Genomic DNA, 22,763 nt, shown 5'->3' on the forward strand with positions numbered 1-22,763 from the left:
CTGATGAGGGGACTATGCAACCATCAGAGGCAGAGAGTAAGGAACGCATTATAATCTCTTTGAAGATATGAGATGATGTAACATAAAGGACTTTGCAAATTTTAAAATGCTGTATGTACTAACTGTTATTATTGTTACTTAGAAATTTATTATTATTATTATTACTCAGAAAAAATAGAATCACTTAGGAGACAAGTACCATGAGGAGTCAGGCAAGCATGGCCCCTCCAGGCCAAAGGTGCCACATCTGGCCGGCCAGCAAAGAGAGGACCAGCTGCTTCCAGGCAGCTTGAGGATAAACAGGCTGCCTGGCTCAGTCAGTGGGTGGCTGGGAATTTGCCTGACTCTTAGGAAAGGATAGCTGTGAGAAGCTAGAGAGATCTGGGATTTAGTGAGATACTAACATCAGCCTTCTGTTTAAAGGGCCAGGGGACAGAGGGTGTCAGATGTGTTCCCTTTGGAGTGTGTCCCTGAAAGCTGTGCCTTACAGGGTTCTGGGCACTGTGGGTTTGAGAATGGTAAAAGTCATAGGAACTAGAAGCCTAGATCTGGAAATAATGACTCATATTGATATAGTGCTTTCAGTTTCCCAGAGATTTTTCTTTGCAAAAACCTTATGAGGTAGGTCAAGCAAATGTTATTCCCATTTCACAGATTAGATAACAGAGGTATTGAAAGCCTAAGTGGCTTGCTGATGGTTGACTAGCTAGTGTCTGAGGTGGATTTAAACCCAGGCCTCCTGCCTGGCTCAGCCCTCTATCCACTATACCACCCTGCCCCTTAGAGATCATTTAGACATTCCCTTAATTTTATGGAGGAGATTGAAGCTGAGAAGGAGAAAAAGACTTAACCGAAGTCACATAATGAATGAGTGGCAAAAGTCAGACCATATGGACTTTGAATATGGGAACGATGCCCAGCCTCTGCAGGATACTTAAGCTGCTTTTGAGTAGAGATTATTTCATTTATTGTATGTGTAACTCCAGTGCCTAGCATGGTGGCACAGTAGGTGCTTGATATGTGTGTTGTTGATTAATTGATTGTTTGATGTAAGCTCTGAGCTGTGTCTCCAACAATGGGCCCTACAGTGAACCATCTGCACTCTCTTTCCCGGTTCCCTTTGTGACCAAGGGTACCTATAAGTAAAACATTAGAGGGGTGGATGAACAGGAGATGACTTTGCATTAAGGAGAAGCTAAGTAGTAAGATTAAACCCATGCTTTTAGCCTGAGGTCTAACTTACTGAGTCACCTGAACCAAACAAGGAAAGCCTTAAAAACATCTTTGAACACTGCCTTATCATCCCAAAATGCTGCAATGGAATGAATAGACCATGTTATCTCCAGCCTTGGGGACCTTCTTGGGTTCCCAGCCTGGTGACAGCTGGTAGCTTCTTTAAAAATCAGGGTCTATAATCAGGAACCCAGTTAAGATCCATCCTAAGGCAGGTATATCTGCCAATTTCGTGACCAAGTAACATCAATGTTCTAGCCTCATGACAACTCCTACTCCTAGACTCAAGCAGGGCAGTTTGCGGAAACAGAAATAGCGCTGGACTGGGGAGTCAGGAGCCCAGGCTTTGCCGCTGAGTCATTGCCTGACTTTGGGAAAGTGTCTCTCTCTAGGCTTCAACTTCAACTTTAAAATGAGAGGACTGAACTAGTCCAGGGATTCCTAACCATTTTTTGTGGATGTCATGGACCCTTTGGTAATCTGGTGAAGCCTATGGATTCCCCTTCTCAGAGTAATGCTTTTAAGTGCATAAAATAAAATGGACAAGATTGCAAAAGAAACCAATTATATTGAAATAGAATTTTCAAAGTATTATTTAAGAAACAAATTCACAGATTCCAGTTAAGAATCCTTGGTTGAGGGGATACCCAAGTCCATCCAGTTCTACCATATTGTATCATTGTATCATACGAGCTCATTCTTTTCTCTGTAACTGGCAGTTCCTATGCATGACCCAAGAAGATATGGGGCCCCAGAAGGGAACCAGAAGAAATTTAGATAAGGGATGCCTACTGAATCAATGATGTTCTACAGAAGTTGGGCCATGGTCCCTGCCTGGCTGAGGGAACTTGAGCCTGGAAGTCTTCTCTCAAAGACTCGCTCATAGGCTGTTTTCCCAGAACTCAAGGCTTAGCCAGGTCTACTTTAGCTAGAGGCAGTGGAACTTAGCACACAGAGATGATTGTGGCTGTGGAGCCAAGCCCGAACCAGATCTGGAGGATGGATGATAAGATGACAAAGGGGCTTTTGGGGGTGGGATGGGAGTACATGAAGCTGGCCAACTGTGCTGACAGTGTCTTACCTCCTCTGTCTTGAATGCTTTGTACAAATTCTCTTGCTAACTTGAGATTCTCAGGAGTGGCTGGGACCATATTTTCTTTCCAGGTGGTCACATCTGAGCTAAACAGGATAAAATTCAGGAAATCATCTTCTCTTACATCATTCAAGATATGGAGAAGTGCCTGCTTTGTCTGCAAGAGAGAGGATAGGTTTGTTTTGTTTTGGTGTTTTTTTTTTTAATTTAAAAGACACAAGGGCAAGAAACTGCTAGATAGATACAAAGAGTGAGACTGTTCTTTAAAATATCAGGAGCAGTATGGCTTACTGAATAGAATTTTGACTTGGAGTCGGGACAACCTAGGTTTGAATCTCAATTCTGACATTTCCTAAACTGTGTGACTCTAGGGAAGGCATTTAACCTCCTGGAGCCTGTTTCCTCATCTGTAAAATAAGGATAATAGTACCTACGTCAAATACTTGTTGTAAGATTCAAATGAGTTCATGTATGTGTAGCATTTTGCAGAGTTTAAAATCCTGTATGTGTCAATTATTATTACAAATTAGGTCTTAAGAGGAAGATCAAAGAAAAGATAGGTACGCTGCTTAGGGAGGCTAGGGTGATGACAATGCACACACAAAGAAGGTAGAACTAAACTCTCATTTGGCTTCTGATCTTTCTCTTAAGAAGAATTTTTGGGAAGGGAAGGTTGGTACAAAAAACAGCAGGAGTTAAAACCTAAGAAAGGTGAAGACATCATATGAGAACTCTTAGCTGCCTTTAACAATGTGAATCACTAAGTTCAGAGAAACTACATCCTAGGCCAGTAAAAGAATCAGGAGGGGTGTTTGCTGAGACCTTGTTGGTGACTTGAAAAAAAAATCATGGAAATTAGGGATGTTCTTCAAGACCAAAGGTAAGCAAACATCCTGATTTTCTTTCTCTCTCTTTTTAGGTACAAGCAATTATATTTTCCTCAAATTTAGCAATCATTTAAAACTGTACAAACATCAAACAAACAGTGCAACTATAAAAACTTTTAAGGTGACAGGCATACTTTAAGGTGCAGCTGGGTTGGGATGGGGAAGGTTCTGTGCTATGTTGGGATCTTCTGTATTCTCTACCTTTTTTCTAGTCCCTTGTACAAAAACAGTCAGCCAGGAAACTTCACTTGGAAAGCTGAAGTGAGAGTTGAACACTCTGAAGTCTGATTGCATATCTAAACCTCCCTTACCTCCCCCCAGGATAACAGATCAATGAGATGGAGGGTCAGAGTGATACAGGACTGGGCAGACAGGCTGGAAATGAATGGATCAAGAATGAAGTTTATGAAGAATTTAAGGAGGTCATATTTATAATTGAGGGTTTCATTTTTGTTTTGTGGTTACTACCCATTGTTACTTAGATTTTCCTTCATCTTTTCATTCATTACACTTTCTGAACAAGTTATTTTCTGTATTAGGTGAAGATATTTGTAACTGGGAAGAATTGGGTAGGAAGGAGGGCAAGGACTAAGAAAATGGCTTCTTCTTTAATGGTACAATCTATGTTCTTTGTTCTCAAACATTATTCTTCTGCCCAGAAAGCAGAGTTAGTAGGGGTGGAGAATATCATTTGTTGGCCTAGAAGCTGATGATGCCACCGCTGGTTCTTTCACAGCACCATTCTTAAGCTTTTCTATCCTCACAGTGAAATTTCTAAAGGCAGGAAGTAGGTTCATTGGATCTCTTATGGGAAGGAGAGATAAAGCCCTATAGCAGGAGGTAGATTTTCCCCAGCCTAATATAGAAACAATTATGTCTGGATTGATGCTAATTCAAATCCTAAACTTTAAATCTAAACATCCTGATTTTAAAAGAGGGAGAGAAAAGTGGATTATTTAAACTCTAAGCTAGTGACATTCGAATTCTGGCAAAGTTTAGAAGGGAAGAAAAGAAAGAAGAGAGTGGAAAAAAGGAAAGAAGGAAAAAAGGAAGGAAAAAAAGAAGAAAGGAAGGCAGGAAGGAAGGAAGGAGAGAAGGAAAGAAAGAAGGAAGAAGGAAAAGAAGGAAGGAAAGAGAAAAGGAAGGAAGAAAGGAAGTAAAGAAGAAGAAAGAAAGAAAAGAGAAAATATAAAAGAAAGGGAGAGAGAAAAAAGAGAAAGAAAGAAAAAAAAGATGGTTTATGAGCAATTTGAAAGGGAAGAAGTGATCTGTAAGAGTCAACACAGGCCCATCAAGAAAGGCTATGATAGAGTAACCTTATTCTCTTTATTTACAAGGTCAATAGACTAGTAGTTAAGGGGAATATGGTAGATCTAGTATACCTGGAATTAAGAACTCATTGAATTCTTTGACCCTGAAAGTAGAGACTAATGGATCAATGTCAAAGTGAAGGGAGATTTGTAATAGTGTCTAAGATGTCCGTCACTGGTCCTCTACTGATCAACATTTTTATCAGTCATTTGGATGAAGGCATAAATGACATGCTTACCAAACCTGCAAAGGACACAAGGTTAAGAGGAATAGCTAATGCTCTGAGTGAAACTTAGGTTTTAAAGAGAACTTGATTGGCCTTAGTGATTGACCAAATCAAAGAAGATAAAATTTAGAAGGGATAAATTCATCTATTTAGAGCTGAACAGTATTAGAGACCATCTGGTCCAATCTCCTCATTTCACATATGAGCTAAATGAGTGTCTGAAGCTAGTTTTGAACACAGGTCCACTCTCTGCTTGGCCCCTAGAAGGCAGAACCAGAAACGATGGGTGGAAGTTATAGAGATGGCCTTAAGCTGGGTATAAGGACAACAACTTCCTAAACATTCTGCCTTGCTAGGTCATGTGTCATTGGGAGTCTCCACATGGTCAAGAGGGTTCATGGTCAGACGTGCATTGTTCTAGGTAATTTCTGAAGTTTCATCCATCTCTTAGATCCTGAGATTCTGTGATGCTCTGAGAGTGGGAGAAGATGTGTCTTGTTGCTTCCCAGGTTAGCAGAGCAGGTGCTAGCATCTTCCTGGTCAAGAATGTCCTGGGTTCATCATGAAGGCATGGATGTCCCTAATGGTTCCCTCAGCCCACTCTTTTCTGGCAGCACAATGAATGACAGATTCTTCCCATTTGTATCCCTTGGCATTTTCCGTAGAATGATCATATACCTGAGTCATCTTCTGACCAGACATGGACCCACTGACATCTATGACAAAGACCACATTCTTGGGCACAACAGGGAGGTTCTGGGGAGCAAAGAAGTGCACAAAGTAGCCATTGACGATCTGAAAAACAAAAACAGAACACAATTGATTGCCAAATCTCCTTATTCCTACGTCCACAACATCTTTGGCCTCAATCTCCTTCTCATTACTCTAGTTCAGGCTCTTCTTACCTCTCACCTGCCTATTGCAATAGCCTACTGACTAGTCTCCCTGATTCAAGTATCTCCCCTCTCCAAACCCATCCTCCACATTATCGCCAAAGTTATTTCTTAAAAAGAAGACCTGACCATGACACTCCCCTGCTCTATAAATTCCGGGGCTTCTTATGGCCTCTGGGAACAAACTCTTTTCTTTTGCATTTAAAGCCCTTCACAAGCCCTTTCCAGGTTTATTATATATGACTTCTCCTTCACACACTCTGTGGTTTAATCAAACTGGCCTTCTAACTGTTCCCCACATGCTCCCCTCCATCTCCCGTCTCTAAACCTTTGCTCTAGCTATCTTCTGTTCCTGGAATGTACTTCCTCCATACCTCTGCCTCTTAGGTTTCCTCCAAAACTCAGATCAAGAGCTACCTTTTATATAAAAACTTTCCTGACTTCTCTAACTGCTAATGTCTTCACCTCCGCCTGCCTTCCCCAAACCCTCATATTTACTTTTTCTATATTTATCTATGTGCATGTTGCCTCCTCCAATTTAATGTAAGCTCCCAGAAGGCAGGGACTGGTTCTACTCTTGTCTTTATGTCCCTAGTGATAAGTACAGTGCCTGGCACATAGTAGGCACTTAATAAATGCTTGTTGATTTATTGATTGACTACTTCTTTCTTTCCTTCTAAGGAAATGAGCCCAGTGTAAACAGTTTGTCTCAGACAATGTCATCATTAATGGAAAATGTTGCTACCTGAGTGCTCTCATCAGTGAATGGAGAAAGCTGTGATTGAGTGCTAGAAAGGCTGACTAGACTCACAATCCAACATTATGGCTTCCTTTATAGTGATCCCTTCCTGATGATTCCGCTAGAGGTCCCAGAACCACACTCAATTCTCTACCTGATAAGTGGTTCTTTTACAGCCTATGTGAATTATAGGCTTTACCTACCTGCACATTTCCAGGTTGTTCTCTGTCCACATCATATCTTATTATGAAGTCCCCATTCAAGAGAGAAGTGGAGCAAGTTGGACATGAGCGTTGCTGATCAAAAGTTGGCTTGAAGGACACATGGCCCTGAAAGGAAGAGGAGACGGATTTGTAGGGTGATGTCAGATGTTGGAAAGATACAGGTTCTGGCATTTATGAGTTTGTGCCAGTGATTCAATGATCAGAGTACATGATGAGCATGCATGGTACATGTTCCAGGGAGGTTCACTTTGGTTCAATATAAGCAATGTCCTAACACTGAGATCTGTCCAGCAATAACTACTTTGGGAGAAGGAGAGTAAGGTATGGCTACTTGCTGGGAAAATCATAGAGTACATTCCTACATCAGATTAGATTCCCTCTGGGCTACTTTACAGCTCTAAGATTCTAGGATCCCAGAATCCTAGTCAGTTGATGAGAAGCATCAAGGTCTAATGGAAAAAGAAAAAAAACCCAAACAACCCCTGGACCAGCAATTAAGAGCGGTGTTTTGGTCCCATTTCTTTCATCCATTCTTTGTGTGACCTTGGGCAGGTTACTTGAGCCCTTCTCCTGATTTAGTCTTTCCCTTTGCAGATCATGCCTACAATTTATGATGTGAGTAAAGTTTCTGAGTCCCCAGCCCCCAAACTGGAATTCCCTGCATCCTCATGGTAACATGGAGACAGTGATAGATGAGTGTATCATGCACCCTTTGGACACTAAATGGTCTGCAGTACCTTTTCTCCTGAGAAGGAGGTTTTGAGGACATCCATCAGGTCATTGGTGATAAATGAAACATCAGCGTCCAGCTCTTTGATCCCCTGGGGCTCATAGATGTCTGCCACGATCTACAAAATCAGGAAAGGAGAGGGGGAAGTAAAAAAAGTGAGACTAAATTAGTGTGGTTCCAGGAATAATGAGTAGGACTTGGTAGCCTACAAAAGACCTATCCCACAGATTGGCTACTGGCTAAAATTCTGCAATTAGAATTTTATTTTTTTGACTTGAAATCAAAGACAGCATGACATAATGAAAAGACTTGGAGTCACTTGACTTGGAGATAAGAAACCTGGGTTCACATCACACTTCTGATACTACTAGCTGTGTGTGACTACGAGCATTTAATGTCTCTCAGCCTCAGTTCTGTCATCTGTAAAATGAGGTTTATAATCACTACGTCACAGAGTATATCAAATAAGGTAATATAAGCAAAGGTGCTAGATTAATTTCAGTTATCTATATGTACATGTATACGCATATGTGTGTATGTGTGTGTACATACACACACGTGTAAAAAGATCCCTGGATTTGGAATTCTTGAATTTTCGAATTTAAGTTTCAAATCCTAGTTCTGCACCTTCCTAGCTGTGTGGCCTCTGGGCCTCAGTTCCTCACCCGTAAAATGAGAGTTTGGGACTAAATGATCTCTAAGGTGCCTTCTAGCTTCTAATTCTATGATGCATCTAGCTTTGATCCTTGTTGGCATGTGAATATATGTGAGAAGCACTGACACCTTGGGATGAAAGAGCTTTGGTACTTTCCTGAGGACAGGCTTTGATGAGAGTGTTGAGAAAAAGAGCAAGAAGGTTTTGCTTGGGACAGCAATGGAGGAAGAGACACCTCTGGTCCTATCCATTAAGCAAGAATGATCCTCAAGTCTCACTCCCAATAAATTTCCCATTGTTAGGACTCAGTGAGAAAGTGGGATGTCCAGGTGTTCACCTGTGAGCCTGGATCAGGCTAAAAGAGAGGTATGGGAGGAGGGGGGTAAGAGTGAGTTTGGAGGGGCCAGACACTTGGCCCTCAGATAGTTTCTGAGCTGGCATTATGTTCAGTTCACCTGGTGGTTACTTTGATACTTCTCTCAGCCTCCTATCTGCCATCCCCTTCTCTCCTGACCTTTATGTTCTGGACCTCAGTCTGGAAGACTTACCTCTGATGCTCACCTGGACCCATTTGGCTTCTCTGTCCTTGACCTTGGTTTGTACCTAGTAGCCTCAACCGAGTGCACCTTTCTGGAACTGCCCAAGTCCCATCCCCAAGGTCCATCAGCAGAAATGCCAGTGTCCCTGGTCCCCCTGTAGCCTCTGGGCAACAGCTTTGCCCTGCCCTGCCCTGCCCTGCCCCTGCTTTCCTCTGAAGCTACATCTCGACACCAGGCACTTACCTCAAAGTTATTGACCAGCTGCTTGGGCTGAACCTTGATGTACATCTCATATTTTCCTTTTTGCCGTTTTAACAGTTCCTCATAGGTCAGCTCAAAGGTGACTTTGCTGCCAGCAGCCACATTCACAGACACAGTAAATTTCTCCAGCTTCCTTCCTGAGGCTCTGGGTAAAGACAAGAGACAGGGACAAAGCATGCTAGTGTAGTGCCAGCCTTGAAGGGCACATGCACATCCCTCTCAACCCTTGCCCCAGGTGGCAAGAATTGGTGTTGTTTGACCTGAAGAAAAAGCAGACTCACTGGGGATATGCCCGCAGCTCCCTGGTCCATAAAGGACTATACTGTGGAGGAGGGCCTTGTTTGGGCCCAGAGAGTCAAGAACTAGACAAAATGGGTAAAAGTTACAGGGAAACAGATTTTGACTCAAAGTGAGAAAGAGCTGCCTAATGATCAGAGCTGTCCAACGATAGAATGGAATAGAGACTGCCATGGGAGCTGGTGAGCTTCCTCACACTGGAAGTTTTCAGATGAGAAGAGTAATGGATTTGGAACTCAGTCACCTGGTTTCAAATCCTGACTCTAGCTCCAATTCACTTACAACCCTAGGCAAATCACTTATTTTCTCTGGGCCTCAATTTCCTCATCTGTAAAGTGAAAGAGACAGACTAGATTGTCTCTAAAATTCATTTCAAATATAAATTCTGATCCCACAATGTTAAGCAGAGGTTAAATGACCCTCTGTTGGGAAGAAAGTTAAAGGGAATTCTTGTATGGAAAGGCTGGACTCGATGACCTTTGAAGACCCTTATAGCTCTGAGACTCCAGAATTCTCTAATCCTGGAACCCTAGAAGGACCCAGCATCATCCTTTCTTGTCCCCTGGGGAAGTTTCTGCCTTCAGAGTCCCAGAATTCCAGGCTCCAAAACTCTGAGGTACCCTGAGACCCAGAATACCTTCTGAGAGAAGCCCAAGCCCAGGATAGAGTTGAAAGCCAGAGCGATAGAAGTGGGAGAGTCAAGCATGCCCTGTTACATCTCCAAATGGATTATGAAGCAATAATTGTAAAATCTATCTGTTGCAAGAAAAAAAGAATAGAGAAATAGATCAATGGAATGGAAGAGAGAACTGAGAAATAAAATGCAATGTGTGTAAAGGGTATTTTGAGAGACCCACACTTTAAAGGCGCTGGGGAATGGCATCAGTTTTCTTTCTGTCTTTTTTTATTGTTGCTCTTTCATTTTTATTTTATTTTCAGGTCCAGATTCTCTCTCCTCCCACCCACTTCCCCAACCATTGAGAAGGCAAGAAATACAAAATCCATTACAAATATGAATCATACAAAATAAATTTCTTTATTAGCCATATGCCAGAGGGCAAAAAACAAGAAAAAGAAAGAAAGAAAGAAACTTCAATCTGCACTCTGAATCAGTGGAATCACTTTTTCAATATAAATATGTAGGAAAAACTGGACAGCTATACAGCAAAAAACAAACAAACAAAAAGATGTCCAAATTCACTAATAACTATGAAAGTGCTATCCACTAGGATGACAAAAATAACAAAAATGATCAACTTTATAGTGGAGAGGTAGAGGAAAAAATTAATCACTGATGGGACGGTAGACCTACCCAAAAAATTTGGACAGCAGTAGAGCAAAAACACCAAGGACTTCACAAAATGAACAGATAATGCTTTTTGGCCCAGCAACTCCATTGCTAGTTAGATCCTCAAAACATAATTTAAAGGGGGAAAAAATGAATTATCTATGTAAAAAATTTATATCTGTCCCATCTGTAATGGCAAAAATTGCGAATAACTTGTCTATCCACCAATCAGAGTATGGCTAACCAAATGAAAGGGAGATGCTAAAGTCCTCCATATGCTTCTATTTGTAGATGGCATTATCCTGATTGCATCAAACCCCAGAATGTTTCAGAGCCAATCCATAATCATTCCAAAGAATTTGACCTAAGCATCCACACGGGAAAAACCAAGTGGATGAAGAACGCTTGGTCCAGACTATGAAATACTGCTGGATGGACAACTACTTGAGCTGGTCTATCAGCGTATGTCATTTTGGACTAACACTGCAAATGAGTAGAGTTAGCCCCAGAATTGAACAAAAAAGGAAAACAAAGTGGATTACTTTTGGGAAATTACACAATGTTTTTAAAGATCCCAAGTTTCTTCCTGAAATGAAAGCCTATCTTTTAAACAATATTATTTGGTGGATGCTATGATTCGTGGAATTTCACAAACTCCAAAACAAAAATTTCAGCTCACTTGGAGGGCAATGGTGGAAGTGAGCATATTGCAACACAGTACCGGTGACAAATTACAGAAGAAAATTGGTATGTCCTCAGAGAGATGTGTATATTATATGACTACAAAAGATGGTGGTTCATGTAGGGCAAGTAGGGCAATGGACAAGATGTGTACTCTGTATTCAAGCAATGGAAAGAGATTTAGAGGCATCCCCCTGCATGTTGGGGAGTTTATGTGAGGATAGAGACAAGGAGATCCCAGGAGGAGAAAGGGTGGATGGGTTATGAGGGGTGGGGTGAGGTGTCAATATCAATGAGAGTCCAGACCCATCAAAATAGAGGAGTAGTGTGATTAAACATAATGGGGTAACACCAACAAAGAGAGAAATATGAAGGAAATTTGGAAAGACTTTTGAGAAGTAATGCAAAGTGAGATCAACAGAACCAGAATTGCAAATACTTTGACTGCTCCTATATACATAGTTTTAAAATAAAACAGATTGTGGGACTTCAGACAGACCCAGAAAGGTACACAAGATTCCAGAGGGGAGGTAATAAGATGAACAACAACTAGCATTTATTTAGCACCTACTATGTGCCAGGGACTGTGCTAAGAGCTTTCTAACTAATGATAATAATAATAATTTAAATAACACTTACTATGTGCCAGGGACTGTGCTAAGCAGTTTACAGTTACTGTCTCCTTTGATCCACACAACAACCTTGGGAAGGAGGTGCTATTATTATCTCCATTTTACAGATAAGGAAATTGAGACAAACAGAGGTTAAGTGCCTTGCCCCAGGTCACACAGCTATGCCATGTCTGAGTCTGTGTTTGAACTCAGGATTTCCTGGCTCTAGTCCCTGTGCTCTATCCACTGCATCACCTAGCTGCCCAAATGTTTTTAATGAGCTGAGCGTGTGAAAAAGGGAGCCCTCTCTCATTAGAGGCCAGACTCCCAGAATTAAACCAACTTCATGCCTGAGTACAGAACAGGGAATGGGGCAATGTCACAGGCCCTACAGACCCAGCCAAATGATTCCTCAAGAAGATTAATATAAGTACTCCCTCCACTATTACAGATAGCAGTATGTCTGTAATATTGTATGGGTAAGTCCTAGGTTCATTGAGTTTAAGTGGCTTACCCAAGGTCTCATGGCTAATAAGCAGCAGGATTTGTACCCAGGTTTTCCTGATTCCAAGCTCACTGATCTATCTACTATGTATTTTTTCGTGTCCATTTCTTAAGTTAAATCAAGGTAACATGCATTTATTTAGCATTACAAGCCTTGACCTCAGGGAACTCATAGTCTAATGGGAAAGACGACATGAAAATGACTATGTACCCAACAAGATATATACATAAAGTAGTCTGTCCATATATGTGGATATACATGTTATGTGTGTGTGTGTATATATATATATATATATATATATATGTATGTCAGAAGCCATCAAAGCCAGATGAGGAAAGAGGATGCTATGAGAGGATGCATTTCCACAAAGGATGAAGGGTGACCTGCGCCAGCCCAGGCTGCAGGATGTGGAGAGAGTCCAATCCCTCACTGCTCAGCTCTCATCACAACAGACCTCAGGGAGCCTGGGTACCAGATGCCCCTCCCTGCCCAGCCTCCACTTACTTGACCAAGCCAGCCGTCTTGCCCTGGGACACAGCTTTGTCGTACTGCTTTTTAGCGACTTCTTTTTCCTTCACGTTTCCAGGATAGGTGACACCATCAATTGTCCTGTTGGGAAGAAGATGTAGCAGTCAAAGTCCATTCTTGCCTTCTAGTGTCCAGGTCCTCAAGCCCTGATGCTTCCTGCCATCACTTCTTCTTAATAAAGGATGCTATCATTCTTTTGTTACAGTGAAGGAAGGACAGGGGAGACAACATATTTGGGACTAAGCAGTATATTTTCACCTCTTTTGCTGGTTCACAAAAGCACCTATCAATCAGTTGTCAACTCTGGTTTTGTTTTTTTTGAACTTGACTGGCTTCATCCCCCTTGCCTTTAAGAATCCTTGGGCCATCCTTTAGTTGTACTAAAGCAAAAAAAATCTTTCCATGGCCTATTGTGCCCCCTAAGAAGCTAGTAGGGATCAATGAGATGATTTATGTAAGTAGTGTTCAGAACAGTTTTGTGCTATCCAAATGGCTGATAGAATTTCTTTCTTTTCTTTTCTTCCTGTTTTTTGGGAGGCAATCAGGGTTAAGTGACTTGCCCAGGGTCGCAACTGACAGAATTTCTGTAGTTTTCCAACTTCCCACCTTGGAGTCCTAGTTTTGCTTCTCTAGGAAGAATCTAAGAAGGAGAAAAGTCGAGTACCCAAAGGCCATGGCTATATGCTCAGAGTTAACTACAAAATGGGGTCCCCATGTGGATGTGTGTCAGTATCCAAATATACCAACAGTCCCACAAAACAATAGAAGTTCAAGGAGAATCATTCTGCTGCATTCAGTGTCTTTATCCATCCTTTCCTCCCTCCTTCCAGGCTCAAAGAATGAGAGGGATCTGCCTCTTTCCAGAGGCTCACCCCACCACTTACTGGTACCTGTGATCCCATGCCTTCCTATCTCCTCTAGGAACTTGCTCCATCATTCATCATCTCTATGTCATTTTCATTCCCTCTCTCTAGCCCTTCCTCTCTCTCCAGGGTCTTTCTACTCAGCCTATAAATATAGTCTCCACCCTGAGTAACAAAAACAATTCCCTCCTAAAAATCTTCCTTAGACCCAGCTATCTTATCTTTTTTCCCCTTCACTGCTTTTAGAAAGGATTTCTTATACTGGCTGCCTATACCTCCTCACCACACACACTTTTCCTCCCATCAATTACTCAATTAAATGACCCAGCTCAGTCCTCATTTTCCTTGACCACATGACAGCTTTTGACATTATTATTTCCAGATATCCTCTCCTCCCTGGGCTTCCATGACACTCTTCTCTCCTGGTTCTCCTCCCACCTACCTGACTACTCCTTTCTATCTCTTTTGTTGGATCTGTCTCCCATCCCTAAGTGTGGGGGTCCCCAGGCTTCTGTCCAAAAGATTCCACTTCCCCAAGGGCCCCAATTTTAGTCTTTATTACTCTTTGTTGCAACCACCCCTCTGTATGTATGCACCATGCGTTGGGTATCTACTGAGCTCATTGCTATAGATTGGGGGTGAGGAGAGTGAGGAGAGGCAAGGAAACAGAAACTGACATCCTGCCCCAGGGAGCCCCCAAGCTGAGGTGGAAACATGGGGTATGGCCTCTTAGTCTAAGGAAGAAACCATGATCTTGTCTTAAAGGTTCTCTCTTACTTCTGGAGGTCCTTTATCTCTTATCTAAGGGCTGGGCTCATAAGATACGCTGAATAAGGACCCTTTAATTTGATGTGCAAACAAATGGGAAAGATGGTAAAAAAAAAAACCAGCCTTTGGAAATGATGTAAAGTGACATAGATGTCCTAAGCTCCAGTGACACTGAGGGGTTCAGAACCAGGCCAGGTATGGCAGGGCCAGGTGGGGTTAGTCTGATTAATCAAAGAGAGCATGGAGAAAGCTCCTATTACAGGGAGCAGTAACCAACAGATACCCACATGGTGAAGTTGGTGATGAAAGCTGTCTTGGGCAGCTCCACATCGAAGAAAACCTCCTTGGCAGTGTCTGCACGGTTGACAGCCCTCGTCGTGACCACATTGTGGGCAAAGCGGGAGGTCACTTTGCAGCTAATTTTGGTGCTATATATTTCAATGCCATTCACAACCTGCCCCGGGAGAGATGAAGAAAGAATAGCAGGACTGAGCCATCACATCACATAGGAAGTGCTTAATAAATACTTTCTTGTTCACTTATCCATTCAGGAGCCAAGATGGGAGCTGGGATTCCATAACACTTAACAAATCTTGATTAAGTACCTACTGTGTGCAGATCTCTGCATTAAGTAATGGGGGAAGTAACCATGCCCTCATGGAGCTTACAGTCAAGACACCAACACAAATAAAACTAATACTCAATAATACAGAAGTGCAACAGAGAAGTATAAACAGTGCCATGTTGGGCCCAAAGGGGAAAGCTACTACTGGCCAGAGAATCAGGGAACGCTTCCTGGAGAAAGTGGCATTTGAACTGGGCTTTAAAGGATGGGCAGTAATTCAACAGGTGAAGAAGGGGAAAGTGGGCATTCCAGGAACAAGGAATATCAGGAGCTCATGATAGCATGGAGGCAGGAGGTCTTAGGGTGTCTTTGGAGGGCAGAGAGCTGCCTAGTTTGGTTGAAGCCTGGAGTGTATGAGGAAGAGGGGAAATACTATGAGATAGGGCTAGAAGGTACCAGGTTGAAGAGGGCCCTCAAGGCCAAGCTAAGAAATCTGAACTTCACTCAGGAAACAGAACAGGGAGTTATTAAAAGTTTTGCTCCTTTGAGCAGACCCGAATTGAAGCTCTTTTAGGGGTGCTAGAGAACAACCATGAAGGGCGCAGTGCCATCTTTCAGGATGGCAGCCTCCAAGGGTTGGCACCAAGCCTTACATATCCCAGTATGGGTCTGACATCCAGCAGTCTGTCCATACTCTTCCTGGACCCTTTCATGGTTTCACCCTAGACTTCCCTCCCACAGGCCCAGCCCCCAGGAGATGAAGTCCAGTTGAGAACTTCAGGGCCCAGTAAAAACAATACTTCCTCCCTAAAACATTCTAAGAGTCCCATCCTTCAGGGCCCAATTCCCTTTCTCTAGGAAGCCTTCCCAGAATGCCCGAGCAAGTATAGCTTATATCTCTCTTCTGGTGCTGAGATAATAATGATGATGATGATAATGATGCTTTAGGGTTTATAAAATGTTTCTCAAATATTATCCCTTCTCATCTTGTATCCTACCTTGTGCCTTGAGTTAACCCTTCTTGGGTAAGATTTATCTTTCCAAGTAGACTAGGAGCTCCCTGAGCTCAGGGATTTTGTCTTATTATAATTTGTATCCTCAGGACACTTACTAGATGAAGAATGAATGAATGGCTGGATGGGTGGATGAATGATGAGAATCAGTCATAGCCTAATAGAATTTAAAGCTGAAAGGGGTCTTAGAGGTCAACTAATCCAAGCCCTTCATTTTACAGATAAAGGGGAGATCTAGCAAGGGAAGGGACTTTCTGAAAGTCCTGTGTGGAGATAGTAGTTAATTATTGGATATTGTACAGGGCAAGGCCTGGCTGTGTTTGTATAGTACATATGATCCAGACTAGAATCCTATGGAGGGCCCTACTGTGCAATGTGTAGCTACTGTCATCCGGGAAGCCCTGATGTTTCACACGTGCCACCCTAGAGCAGTACTCTGTATACTGTACCTTTGGCGATTGAGCAACCTTTCTAAGAGTGATGAAAGTACTTACCGTATCTGGGAGGCTCCGCTTCTGTGAAAACAGAAAAAGGCAAAAATTTGGTCAAGGAGAGACCAAAGGTGACTTTCCTCAGACCCATCACAGAGCTTGGACCCTGGGGGTGGTGGCTTGAAAAGCAAGCACTGTCCTTAGCCCAGACCCAGGGCCTCTCATAAAGCCATAAATAGCCATTTTTGTGCCTTAGGTAGGAAGGGTAGGCTCGCCTTGGGTTCAGCTGCATACAGGACCTGGGACAACTCAAAGTCTCTCTGCTACTAGCACAGAAGGACCAGCAGCTGCTGAGGAGGGTGGGGGAGGGGGCCTGGGGATGTGACCACCAGAGGAAGAAGAGGATCTTAGGGCAAAATCATTGATCCCTGGGTGGGGAGTGTGGGTAAGGGAGGTGGAGGGCTAGACAGGTGAGAAGCTGAATGTGAAGAATCCCTACAGGACCACACTGCCTGGGCCTTCTGCACTGCCAAGATTCAGGGGAAAGGAGGCATGCTCAAGCTGCCATTGAGAATGGGGATGAACAAGGAACAGGGGTTTGGTACAGCAAAGTGAGTAGAAAATGGAGATGAAGCAGCCTTCGGGTTCTGCCCTTAGAGGCCAGAGCTATAACAAGGTAGGGCTGTCAGTACCTTCTAAAGCTCCCACCCTGGCCTTTCGGCCCCAGCTTAGATATAACTCTGGCCTTCGAGGACAGATCCCCAAGGCTGCTCTTTCCCGATTTTCTCACTCCTGCTTCTATTCCTGCCGTAGCCCCATCATTCTCTAGCACTCCTCAGACTTTCTCCTCTATGGGACAACATCTGGAAAGAGATGACTCTGGTGTCACAACTGATCCCAATTTGTGATCTTGTCAAACCTAGAGGCTTCCCCCCAACCTGATCTTCCCAGCACCCCCTAATCTGTTATGTTTGTGGAGTTCCTTCCTTCAAAATTTCACTTTCAGGGGGCAGCTAGGTGGGGCAGCTAGGCGGTACAGCGGATACAGCACCAGCCCTGGATTCAGGAGGACCTGAGTTCAAATGCGGCCTCAGATACATAACACTTACTAGCCATGTGACCCTGGGCAAGTCACTTAACCCTCATTGCCCAACCGAAAAAAACCCCAAAATAAACAACAACAAAATTTCACTTTCTTTTCAAAGGGCTCTTCTTTGTGAGGATGCCAGGTGTTATTATTCCCATCTTACAGATAGGGAAACTGAGGGCCAGGGAAAAGAAGTTATCTTGCCGCAAGCTCAGGAGGGAGGTCAGTAGTGGAGTCAGGACTCAAATCCAGGCCTGTTGCTTTCAAGTTCACCAGAGCCTGCTGACTATCTCAGGAGCCTGAAAGCCCAAAATGAAGGTCTGACCCAGACACACCCTTCACGCCTGGACAGAGGGAAGTTAGGAAGATTTATTCCCTTTGGAGTTTGGTTTGTGGAAGCAGCAATTATAGCCTGGGGAGCATGGAATAAATACCTTAAGGATTCCCCACCTGCCTGCCTGCCTAGCCAAAGACCTACCAGCACTGGGATGTATGCTTGTTTGTTACCAAAGCCCTCAGCATGGCCCAGATCTCAGAAAGCAGAGGGTCTAGACTCACCATGATGTTCCTGAGAGGGTTTATCAAAAAGTGAGAGGTCCCCAGGCCAGCGAGCAGGACCAGAGAGATGTACAGTCTGACTGTGACAGCCATGATGAAGCATTGAGCTGAGCTCCAGGGCAGTCGCCTCCTGTTATGGGAATCTGCTATTTGCCCAGAGTCAATCAGTAACATGTTAGGCAACCAGTCCAGTGAACCCTCCACAGGGCAGGAAATGGGAGAAGTGGCTGCCCCCATATCCTGAGAATGGAGCTTTTGGGATATGATATGGGCTACTGCCAGGTAGGAAGTATGGCAACTTGACTTTGTGGCAAAATATTCCTCCCCCAAAAGATGGATTATGGGTGAATAATGGAGCTATAATTAGGAGGTGGAATTTAGAGGACACTAAAAGTATTTGCAGCCCACAGTGTAAAAAACAGTGCTCAGCATCCAGTAAGAGAGAATTAGTTAAAATTAGGAAGCTGCCAGACTGCACTTCCAAGCTTCACTTATCACAGCATCCCAAGGGATGGTCCCACCCCTCCCTGGCCCCACCCACTTTCTCTTCATCCCCTTTTTGAGGTCTTATCCTGATGATGTGTGCTAGAAGCTCTGGCTCGAGTATTTGGGTTGTACAGTTTGTCCCAAGTACATTTTGTGCAGCCCCAGGTACAAAAATAGCTAGTTTGCATCTCTACTGAAAAGTGATATGTAAGGCAAATAGGCAACTAGAAGACATATAGAAGACCAAAAGCCATCCTCCAATAGATAAATGGTCAAAGGATATGACCAAATAGTTCTCAAAAGAAGAATTATAAACTTTTAATAACTATAGGAAAAATGTTCTAAATCTTTTATAGTAAGAGAAATGCACATCAGAATTACCGAGGTTTTACCTCACATCCTGAAAATGGACAAAGATAACGAAAGATGGGAATAGCCAATGTTTAAGGGATTATGGGAAGAGGATCACACTCATGCATTGTTGGTGGAACTGTGAATCATTTTGGAAAGCAATTTGGAATTATGCAGATAAAGGGACTAAAATGTCCACACCCTTTGAACAGAGATTCCATTACTAGGCTCATACTCCAAGGAGTCTATTGATAAGAAGAATGTCCCCATAGAAACCAAAATATTTATAGCAGCCCTTTTTATAATAGTGAAGAATTGGAAACACAGTAGATATCTATTGATTGAGGAATGGCTAAACAGATTGTGGTACATGAATGTAATCAAATATTACTGTGTTGTAAGAAATGATGAATTTGATGAATAAAGAAATGCATGGAAAGATCTAAGTTGCTAGAGAGTGAAGTAAGAAGAACAAAGAAAATGATACATACAATGACTAAGTAATGTAAATAGAAAGAACAGCCACACACAAAAAATCAGAAGTGAATATTGCAAAATTAAGAAGAACAAACATGACTTGAAAGAAAAGATATGAGAAAACACTCCCGCCCACCCTTTTGCAAAGGTGAGAGGTCCCTAACTGTGGTACACTGTATAGAATCTCAAACTTTTTCAATGTATCCGTCACATACGCTGACTTTTTCCCCCCTCTTTCTTTTGCCTTTAAAAATATCTGTTATGTGGGATGGCTCTCTGGGAAGGGGAGGAAGAAGAACAGAAGGGTTTGAAATATGGTGATACAATCAATAAAAACTCATTTTATCATGAATAGTAAGAGAGATTCAAACGAAAACTGTGAGGTTTTACTAAACACTGAACATATTAACAAAGATGACGAGATTGTAACAGTCAACACTGGAGGGGTTGTGGAAAGAGGACCATATTAATGCACTGTGAGAGGAGACATGAATTGGAAAATAATTCGAAATTATGCAAATAAAGAAACAAAAATATGCATACCCTTTAACCCAAAGATTTTATTGTTGGGTATATACCTCTAAGGAGGTAAATGACAAAAAGAAAGATCTCATATACATCAACATATTCATAGCAGCCCTTTTTGTGGCAGCAAAAGAACTGGAAACAAAGTAGATGCCCATTAATTAGGAAAAGACTAAATAGCTTGAAGTAAATAAATGTAATGAGATAGTTCTGTGCGATAAGAAACACTGAGTGTGATGAATTCAGAGAATCAAGGGAAGATTTATACAAACCGAAGCAGAAAGAAATAAGCCAAAATTAGGAAAACTATATACAAAACACAATGACCACAATTTCACAAATGGAAACAACAACCACAAAACAATCAAAACAGAATGCTGCAAAATTGTAATGCTCAAATATGGCCTTAAGAAAGAGTGGGGGGTGGGGCAGCTAGGTGGTGCGGTGGATAGAGCACTAGCCCTGGAGTCAGGAGGACCTGAGTTCACATCTGATCTCAGACACTTGACGCCAACTGCCTCAAAAAAAAGAAAGCAAAAGTAGGAAAAGGCATTTTCCCTCCTCTACTTCTGTGCAAAGGTTGGGGGTTGGGTATATCTGAGAAACATTGCAAATAACATCAGACTTTTTCTGAGTCTGGCTGAACTGTTTTTATTTCCCTCTTTTATCCTTTGTTATAAGAGATTGTTGAGGAGGGGGAGTAATTGGAAACTTTTTTTTTTAAATGACTCTATACAAGGGTTATATCAATTAAAATGGAAATGGAACATGGCATCTGAAATGTTGGGAAAATAAGGAAGAACAGAAGGACTACTGTAGGAAAGATGGTGAGATTTTTAATATGCAAATATGTTTTGTGAATTCCTGAATTAGGGATATGGTCACAGTAACAAAGTTAATGAATAAGGTTTATTATTACTATCATAGCTGACATCTAGTACGTTGAAGTTTGCAAAATGCTTTATCAACTCGTGTGAGCCTCGCAACAATTTAATGAAGTGGATAATACAAGTATTATTATTTCCATTTTCCAGATGAGAAAAAAAAAGGCCGAGATAGAATAAGGGATTTTTCTGAGGGAGCACAGCTAATAAAGATCAGCAAAGTGTTCCCCCACTCCCAACAAGCCTGTGAGGAAGGTAATATAAATATCATTGCTGAGAAAACTGAATCTCAGAGCAGGGGTATGACTTGGTGACACCTCAGTGACTTGCCCAAGGACACATGTATTTAGTATAAGAGCTCAGGTGGAACTTCAACTCTCCTGACTACAGGGTCAATGGGTTTTCTGTACACTGGGCTGGATCCGCACTACACAGTATAGGGAGGTAGAACTCATGGAATGATTTTGCCAGGGAGCAGAGATGGGTTGAGTCAATGCCTTTTTCAGAAAAAGTCAGACAAAAAGATCAAGACTCAGAATCAGATGGCACCAAGTGGAAGCACTTGGGGGGAAAGACCAAGCATGGGAGTAAGTCAAGAGTGAGAATACAAGGTTGCCAGAAGAGACCTTAGTTTTGACCAGAAACCAATGACGGCAGACCCAGAGACCAAAGAAGAATGGGCCCCCAAATCAGAAGGAGACTTAAGGTGTGGCGCAGGAGAAAGATTTGGGGGCTGGGAGCTAGGAGAACTGGATCTGAATTTAGTCTTTGCTATTGATAGTATAACCCTAGACAAGTCCCTTCCCCAACCTGGGCTTCAGTTTCTCCCTCTGTAAAGTGAGGGAGGCAAACTAGATAATCTTCACAGTACTCTCAGCTCTGTCATTCTGTGATTCTAAGGTCAGAAAACAGGATGCTCACTGTTGGGCATCTTTGGTCTGAGTGTTTTGGGGGGGAAGACAGGAAGCAGGGTGGAACAGGGAAGCCAGGAGCTGTGTTGTTGTTCAGGAAGGAAGGGTAGTTGTTTTCCTGGAATATGAGAGAACAAAAGGCCACATCTAATTTCTGGATAGGATTCAAGGCCACTTTCCTGTTTTCAGTGTAGCACAGAAGCATAGCTATGCCATAGCAATGTTAAAGAGGACAAGGATAGCCTTCAGCAAATCTGAGAGGTACAGCAACCAGGTATGCCCCAGCCAGTGCCAACTACATAGCAGGACTCTGTGACACCTGGAATGGTGTGCCCAAAGCTCTTCTGTAAAGATCTTTAATAAAAGCTTTTTTAAAACAAAAAAAAGTACTTTGGAAACTTTTAAATGTTATAGAAATGTAAGTTATCATCAATGTTGTCACCATCATCATCATCACAGGAACTCCAATGTTTGGTCCTCTGTCCACCATCACAAAAAATAGAAATGAAGTCATCCTACTAATCACCTTCCTGGCTCTTACAAAGGATCTGAAACTCTTTTGGGAATGGGAGTGAATGGCAGGACTTTAAATTTTATATTTTTTCTTGAAGCAATATGGAACCATTATAGTTTATTGAGTAGTGAGTGACATAGTCAGAAAATCACTTTGGCAACTATATGGAGGATGAGTTGGTGATGAGAGAGACCTGGAGCAGGGACTTCTTTGTGTACCCCAAAAGGAATTACAGTCATAAGATCTTGGGGCCAAGTCTAATCCAATCTCTCACTCCACATAGAAATCCCCTTCACAGATCACCAAATATAGGGCTGTTCATTCTCTGCTTGAACATTTCTAGCAATAGGGAGCTTATTCCCCAGACAATCCATTCAGTTGCTAGGTAGCTCCAATGAGTAGAACTGAAATCTTCCTCTCTGTAACTTCATTTCTCATAGTATTGCTCTGTGGAAGCACACAAAACAATTTTGCTCCCATTTCCCCAGGATGGCTCTGCAGCCATTTTAAGGAAATGCTGTTATGTCCTTTCTAAGACCTCTTCTGATGGTAAGCCTCTCCAATTCCTTAAGTTGGTCTTCCTAAGAGATGGTTTCTAGACTTCTCCCAATTCTGAAAGGAAGAAAGAA

The 22,763-nt window shown here is 42.4% G+C and overlaps 1 protein-coding gene across 1 annotated transcript in view; it reads right to left on the reverse strand.

The window, feature by feature from the left end:
* ITIH3 (inter-alpha-trypsin inhibitor heavy chain 3) overlaps nucleotides 1-18,175 on the reverse strand; it is a 31,465-nt gene extending 13,290 nt beyond the window's left edge. The window contains 9 exon segments of the mRNA XM_020971559.2: nucleotides 2,315-2,483; nucleotides 5,429-5,545; nucleotides 6,586-6,711; nucleotides 7,344-7,454; nucleotides 8,774-8,936; nucleotides 12,678-12,782; nucleotides 14,620-14,786; nucleotides 16,405-16,425; nucleotides 17,987-18,175. Coding sequence (XP_020827218.1) covers nucleotides 2,315-2,483; nucleotides 5,429-5,545; nucleotides 6,586-6,711; nucleotides 7,344-7,454; nucleotides 8,774-8,936; nucleotides 12,678-12,782; nucleotides 14,620-14,786; nucleotides 16,405-16,425; nucleotides 17,987-18,160 — 1,153 coding nt within the window. The 5' untranslated portion in view covers nucleotides 18,161-18,175.
* Between the last annotated feature and the right edge of the window lie 4,588 nt (nucleotides 18,176-22,763).

Source organism: Phascolarctos cinereus, unplaced genomic scaffold (genome assembly GCF_003287225.1).
Source record: "Phascolarctos cinereus isolate Bilbo 61053 unplaced genomic scaffold, phaCin_HiC Scaffold_4;HRSCAF=312, whole genome shotgun sequence".
Lineage (NCBI taxonomy): Eukaryota > Metazoa > Chordata > Mammalia > Diprotodontia > Phascolarctidae > Phascolarctos > Phascolarctos cinereus.